The sequence below is a fragment of the Galeopterus variegatus genome, unplaced genomic scaffold (assembly GCF_000696425.1).
Source record: "Galeopterus variegatus unplaced genomic scaffold, G_variegatus-3.0.2 Scaffold19084, whole genome shotgun sequence".
Classification (NCBI taxonomy): domain Eukaryota; kingdom Metazoa; phylum Chordata; class Mammalia; order Dermoptera; family Cynocephalidae; genus Galeopterus; species Galeopterus variegatus.
The window spans coordinates 4158-11866 of NW_007745195.1; the positions used below are offsets into that span (position 1 = coordinate 4158).

Consider the following 7709-nt stretch of genomic DNA (forward strand, 5'->3'; position numbering starts at 1 on the left):
GAGGAGTCACGCCAAACAGAGATGGCTGTCCTGCCCTCCCTAAGCCGGACTTCTCCACCCCAATCCGAGAAAATGGAGGCAGCTTTGATGTGGGCGCCTAGCCTGGTGTCGTGGGCGGGGGCCAGGTGGGCGGGGAGCAGTAGGGCTTCACCCCGCAAGTGGGGCTGGGCTGGGGGTGACTCACAGAGGTCGCAGAGTTGGGCCGGTTTGGCATGCTTCACTCCTTCTCTGCGCAGTCCTTTGCTGGCTTTCCTGGCCTTTGTTGTCTGTGCTGATCGCTCGTTCCCGCAGCCGGGCTTGGGCGCTCTCAGGAGTCCTCCTCTGTGTCGGCCCCAAAACCTCGAACCTGCTGCCCCCGGGAAGGGCTTTGAACCAGCCAAGAAATCAGAGAGTGCTTCCAGGAGAATGAAGCCACTGAGCAGAGCTTTGAAGAATGAGCAGTTTACTCAATAATTAAATAGAGTCAAGAGCTTGGGATACAAGGAACAGTATGTGCTAAGACACAAGTGATTGGAAGAGAATATTGGTTTATTCTGAACAAATATTTGGCATAGCTTCAGGGTAAGTGTCTTATGGGGTTTTGTTGCTGGAAATGAGTCTGATCAGAGATTCTATTAACAGAATAAATGGTGTGGAGGGCTGGCCTGTGGCTCACTTGTGAGAGCGTCGTGCTGAAAACACCAAGTTAAGGGTTAAGATCCCCTTACTGGTCATCTTTTTTTAAGAAAAAAATAAAAGAGTGTTGAATTGTCAGGTTAATAAACTTGACCTTTAACATGGGGACAATGGGAAGGCATGATGATCTGTGTAGAGGAATGATACAGCCAAGTGGTAGATTCCTCTGTGTTCAATGTATCCTTTGAGATCTTAGCAGAAACAGAGAGCCCATTCAGAACTGTAATTAAACATTTAACACAAAGTATTTATGTAGGTGTGGGTGGATCTAAGGGAACAAACAAATGGTGATGAAGCACTCCAGGATGCCAAAGCCACCCCTAGAACTGACAGGTCAAGGGGAGAAGAGATGTATCTAGGGTGTGGGAGGTTCCTAGAAAATCTGATGCCATGGGTAGAAGAGCACAGTCACTGGCAAGCCACATCCTGGCAGGGCATACGTGTGCAATCAAATTCCATGGCCTTACTCTCCCCACACCCTCTGATCTCCTGACAGGGCCTGCCATGGGCTGAGCTCAACCAGATGCTAGACAGGACGATGTTGGTGATGCAATCCACAGAATAAGCCTCCAGGGTATAGAAAAGGTGAGAAAGGATGAGGAATAAATGTGGTGTGGCCTTTGGAGCAGAGCCTGTATAGTCATCCCTTGGTGTCCACAGGGGATTTGTTCCAGGAAAGCTGTAAATACCAAAATTCCCAGACACCTAAGTTCCTTATGTAAAATGGTATAGGATGTGTACATATCCATTTCATATCCTTCCCTATACTTTAAATCATCTCTAGAGTGCCTATAACACTTGATACCATGTAAATGCTTGACAAATATTTGTTATACTATATTTTATATTTGTATTTATTGTTGTATTGTTACTTTTTGTGTTTTGTTAGTTTTTATTGTCTTTTTTGAATATTTTGATCCACAGTTGATTGAATTCCAAGGATGCAGAACCCATGGATACAGAGGGTCAACTGTACTACTTTGTGGAAGAGAGAGTGTGAAGGGAGAGACTGATGGCTGAAAATTTCATCTGAGGAGGAGGATGATGCAAATTACATGCAAAGAGAAAAAAAGAAAAACCTGGGTCAGGGTCCATGGAAATAGAGAGAAGACGGCAAATGCGAAAATTGCTAAGAAGGTAGAATGCATAACAGGAGCGAATTTCTCTTGGAAGTGGGGTAAGTTAGAGAAAACTGATGTTGATTTCTATGGCTGTGTCTTGGCTAGCAGCAGACTTTATTTTAATCATTATCTTTTCTGTTTTGTATTTTCAGCACTCTTTCTTTTTAAATTATGATTTAAAAAGCACATGACATAAAATTTAACATCTTAAATATTTTTAAGTGTACAGTTATGTACTGTAAAGTATATCCACATTATAGTACAACCATCACCACAATCCATCTCTGCAATTTTTTTTATCTTCCCCAATTGAAACTCTATCCCCATTAAATATCAGCTCCCCATTTACTCTTTCCCCAGACCCTGGTAACTAGTTTTTTACTTTCTCTTTCTCTGAGTTTGACTATTCTAGGTACCTCAGATAAGTAGAATCATACAGTATTAGTCCTTTTCTGACTGCCTTATTTCACGTAGCATAACATCTTCAAGGTCCATGTGTGATGTGGCATGTATCAGTTACTGTGGAATATACTATAAAGCAAATGTATCTCACAGGGCCTGTTATCTAAAGCCTTGCCGTTTCAAATATTGACCTTGCAAGGACAGGAAATTCTCCCCAGGCTAGTGAGTCTTTGTTGCAAGATAAGAATTGTGGCACAGCAGGTTGCTTGCGCAAAGACAGGTCAGTTACTGATTGTTATGTAAGGATACTCAGAAATTGCTATAGGAAGGAATGTTTCCTAAGATCAAACTTTTGTTGATAGCCTTAGTGGAATGTCATCTGGCTTGTTTCACTGAAAGTTACCAGCCTATATTGTTAAACTATCACCCCACCTATGTCTCTTCCTGTAACTTCGTGGTCTGGAAAATAAATGCAGGAAGGGAACCCCAATTCGGTGTTAATTTCCCAAGGAAGGATTGCCTCTCACTTGAGGGTTCTGGTGGGAGATTAACCACTTTGGGGCTTCTCACTGCTCAGTAGAGATGGGTTTTCAGTAATCCTTTGCATCTCCATCACCCAGGGGAATTGGGGTGATAAATCAGTGTGTGTGTGGGGGGCGAAACAACACAAAGCAACAAGTCACAATGTTCTTCATTTTTAACACTAGTAATATTCCATTAGATATATACACATAAGTGGAATTGCTGTATTATTTGGTAGTTATGAGACAGGAGATGCTCAGTTTCTATGGGTTCAGGTTTGATGACACACACCTGGGTTTCAAGCCACTCATCAAGGTCTCAGGCCCCTTCTCCATGCCCTCTCCTAGAGGATTGTTACTCCTGCTTATTGCACCAATTTTTAGAACCAACATGGAGAAATTTTTACCTGAAAAGGCAGACTTATGCTAATCTAGTGGCAGGACATGCTCAGTAGAAAGGGGTTATGTAAACCTAGGAGGTGAGCATGCTCAGTAAAGTGAAATCTATCCTTTAAATGACCTTCCACTAGAGATGCTAAAGAGCACAGAATATTCTTGAACATGTTCAGTGCATGTTATAGAATTGGACCAATGAACATGCCCTAGAAGGAGACTAATTGAGTGGTACAAAAAATGTTACCTACCTGGGAAACGCCCCTTAGTGAATATTCCTTAGATAGCATGAAAATGTATTAGATGGCAAATCTAAACAAGTGGAGTCCTCATAGAAGGCAGGATTGCTGCTCACTGTCCTAGAGCCAGCCCATACTTAGACTGAGGTGTGTATTTTTTTCTTTTTGTATTGAACTTGCTTTTTGCAGACCGATATTCACTCTAGAGCCAACCTGCATTTTGTGTGTGAATCTGTATTTCTTACTTTCATATTAAACTTGATGTGGGCGCTCAGTAGAAATGGATTATATAAGCCTAGTAGGTAAGCATGCTCAGTAAAGTGGAATCTATCCTTTAAATGACCTTCCACTAGAGATGCTAAAGAGCATAGAATATTCTTGAACATGTTCAGTGCATGTGATAGAATTTGACCAATGAACATGTCCTAGAAGGAGATTAATTGAGTGGCACAAGAAAATGGTACCTAACTGGGAACTGCCTCTTAGCTGAATATTCCTTAGATAGCATGAACATGTATTAGATGGAAAAACTATGCAAGTGGAATCCTGGTAGAAGGCAGGGTTGCTGCTCACTATCCTAGAGCCAGTCCGCACTTAGCCTGAGGTGTGTATTTTTTTCTTTGTGTATCAAACTTGCTTTTTGTAGGCCAATATTCACTCTAGAGCCAACCTGAATTTTGTGTGTGATCTGTATTTGTTACTTTCATATTAAACTTGATGTGGGCCCTGTTCAGTCCCTGGAGCTATGTCTTGACTCTCTCTGTGAAATCTGTTTCTCTTATTTGTTACATTAAATTTGTTCTCACTTTCTACTGTGACTCTGCTCCTGAATTCTTTCTTGTGGTGGAATCAAGAATGTGGTAAGAGGACAGAGCAGGTTGAGGCCGGCCATCAGGCCTCCTCAGACCCTCTCCATAAGTATCAATTCTAAGTTTAATTTTTTGAGGAACCACCATACATTTGGGTAATTTTCTACATCAAGTTTATTTTTTTGACAGTGTAATAAGCAAAGTGATTTTATATTATTATCATTTTTATTCAATACTGAATCCCAAGTCTTTCCACACTGACTGGAATACTTTATAACCCTACAAATATTGGGAGAACAGGTGATTAAATAAATGATGCAATGTTTTGGAGGAAGCTTAGAGTCCAGAGACCATACTTGGAGCATTTGTCTTTCTTGTCTAGCAGGCAAAGTAGAACTTTGAGACCCGGGTATCACTAAAAATAAACACAAAGGGGCTGAATGTTGGGAAGCCTGAAGATACCAGGGAAGAGATGTTTATCAGCCAAGGGATTGGGTTTTGAATCTGGGTTATCCAAAATGATAAAATGCTAGATAGAGCATGAAAGGAGACAAACATGCTCACCAGGATCAGGATAATGCATGTGGCTCTAGTTTCATAATAGGTTCTTGGTGAGAGCCTGGTACTGTGAATGTGTTGTACCCGCTGCTGGTGTCTGTACAGAAAAAGGACCATGAAGCTGCTAGTCCACACCATGAGGCCCCAAAACATACCATCAGTGAACAAGAAAATGGCTGCAACTACTGAGAATACCAGTCTCCTTAAAATGGGTAAGGAGCAGTATTTGTACATTTTTTCCATGCTCATGTTTTTGTTATTTGTTGGGCCAGTTACATGTTTTACAACAGAGATATTTAACACAAGATGCAAGATCCAGCAAAGAAAACAGCAGAAAACGATGCACTTTGGAGATTTAATTTTGAGTTGCATCCACCCAGAGATACTGGGGCAAAGTTTCATGGCCTGAAAGCCACTGAGGAGGCAGGTGGTGCTGAGAGTAACCCCTCTGGCCACTCTGTGTAAATAGAAGACAACTTTACATCCAGCCTCATCCAGGAAAGTTTCCAATCCAAAAGCTGCCATTGTCTGAGGGATCCCTTTAGAGAGAATAACCAAGTTGTTAGCTAAGACCAGCTGGTTGAGAATTAAGTCCGTGGGCCTCAATCTCTGTGCAGTGATAAAAGTAAAGTTATAAAGGCAAAGGAGTGAAGAATTTCCAAGGATTCCAGTAGCAGTCTGAGTGAGTAAGGTAATACCCCAATTCAAGTTAATATGAACCAGTCCATCCATGTGGAAAAGATGTTGAAGTTTGAATTTATTTAAATGAGAAGAATCTGGAGACAAAAAGAAAATTGGGTTATTTTCATCACATCTAGAACATGCTTTTTCTCACAACGCCCATTATTGCAAGTAAATATGAACATTAATAACAGGTCTTTTGTAAGTACAAAGCTATTTCTTGCAGAATTATTATTTGTAATACCGCAATGACTGGACTCCACCCAACCTCAATCAAAGGGAACTTGAATAAACCCCAGTGCATCCCCACGGTGAAGCATGGGGCAGCTGTGTACGTTATAAGGATGTTCTCTTGGCAGCTGACCCTTCAGGACAAACAGTTTTATGGAGGGGGCAGGGATAAAAGAAAAATAAAACTCAGAACGTCATGTGCAATTAGCTTTAGCATAACCAAAGATAAATAGTATCTTGGTATGCATGTGTGTGTGTTTGTGTCTATAATTTTATATTTATAACATGAAAGAAGAAAGCAAATCCTTAAAAGGTGACTACTTGTAAGGGACAGAGGAAACTGCAGAGAAGACAGGATGAAGTTAGACTAATGTGATTGTGTCTTTCTTGTTTTGGTTTAGAAGTACATAATTTTTTGAATATACACAATATCAAAATATATTACATATAATCCACAAACCTAAAAATGAAACCTAAAAAAAAAAGAACATAATTTTACGAAAAATTAGGACTACACCAAGCAAAGAAAAGTTATTTTCACTAAACTTTAAGGAAAACTATTTCACTATAATTTTGTAAATAATTTATATTATGTTATATATTATAAATTCATAAATTATTATAAAAAATTTTATAATATATTATTAAAATTATAATAAATAATTTTAACTTTATGTTATAAAATATGTTTATTTTATGATAAATTTGACTATTGTAAAATAAATTATATAAGAAATGTACAGTCAAAATTATTAATTAACATATAAATATGTATAGTCAAAATTACTTAATTTTTTCCTGAGGAAATAGCTGAATCCAGTTAGGACAGGACATAAAGATTAGTTCAGACCCTTTTATTTACAAGAAAGCAAAGGAGCTACCAAATACCATCAATTTCATGTGACTGGACCAGAAAAACTATCATGAAGTATTCCCAATAGAAAAGGAAGGAAATTTATATTACTAATAAATATTTGTAATATATTTTAAACATTTACTTATTTTATTTTTTTATGTATTGGAATATAATTGATTGTACATATCTGTGGGGTACAGCATTGAATATCAATAGCTGTGTGCAATGGTGATGCTCAAATCAGGATACTTAGTATAGTCAACATTGTACAATGTAATAATTTTTTGTGGTCCTTTACCAATTTCTCCCTAACCCCAACTCCCCAATCCCTTTCCCACTTCTGGTGACCTCCGTTCTGTCCTCTCATTTTAAACATTCAACAAATTGTTGTGATTGTTATAGCTCTCATTTATTTATATTTATTATTTATTCATTCATTCATTTGTTTATTTATTTATTTATTTATTACCTCCCACTATGACTGAGGACATGTGGTATTTCTCTTTCTGTGTCTAGATTATTTCACTTAACTCAATTTCCATTTAGTTCATCTGTGTTGCTGCGAATGGCAGAATTTAACTCTCCTTTATAGCAGAGTAGTATTCTCTTGTGTATGTATACCACATTTTCCTTATCCAGTCATCTGTCGATGGATATTTAGTTGGCTACAACTCTTGGCTATTTTAAAACAGCTGCAAAAGTCATGGGAGTGCAGGTATCCCTTCCACATGATGATTTCCATTCATTTGGTTAAATACTCATCAGTGGAATTGCTGAATCTTATGACACTTCTATCCATAGTCGTTTAAGTAAACTCCATACTGTTTTCCACAATAGCTACACTAATTTACAGTCCTGCCTACGGTGTGGGAAGTTCTCCTATCTCTGAATCCTCACCAGGATTTGTTATTCTCAGTCTTCTCAATAATGGCCAGTCTGACTGAGGTGAGATGATATCTCAAGGTGGGTTTTGATTTGCATTTCCCTGATGCTTAGTGATGTTGAGCATTTCATCATGTGTCTTTTTGACACTTGTGTGTCTTCCTTTCAGAAATGTCCATTTAGCTCCTCTTGCCATTTTTTGAAATTGGGAACTTTTTTTTCTCTTAAGTTGTTTCAGTTCCTCGTGTATTCTGAATATTAATCCTTTGTGGGATGCAAAGTTTGCAAATATTTTCTTCCATTCTGTAGGTTGTCTTTTCACTCTGCTAATTGTTTCTTTA

The 7709-nt window shown here is 38.7% G+C and overlaps 1 protein-coding gene across 1 annotated transcript; it reads right to left on the reverse strand.

Moving 5' to 3' along the window:
- Nucleotides 1-4538: 4538 nt before the first annotated feature.
- On the reverse strand, nucleotides 4539-5450 carry LOC103583024 (vomeronasal type-1 receptor 1-like). The gene has a single exon (XM_008564451.1). It carries the CDS (start codon nucleotides 5448-5450, stop codon nucleotides 4539-4541), a length of 912 nt encoding a protein of 303 aa, XP_008562673.1.
- Between the last annotated feature and the right edge of the window lie 2259 nt (nucleotides 5451-7709).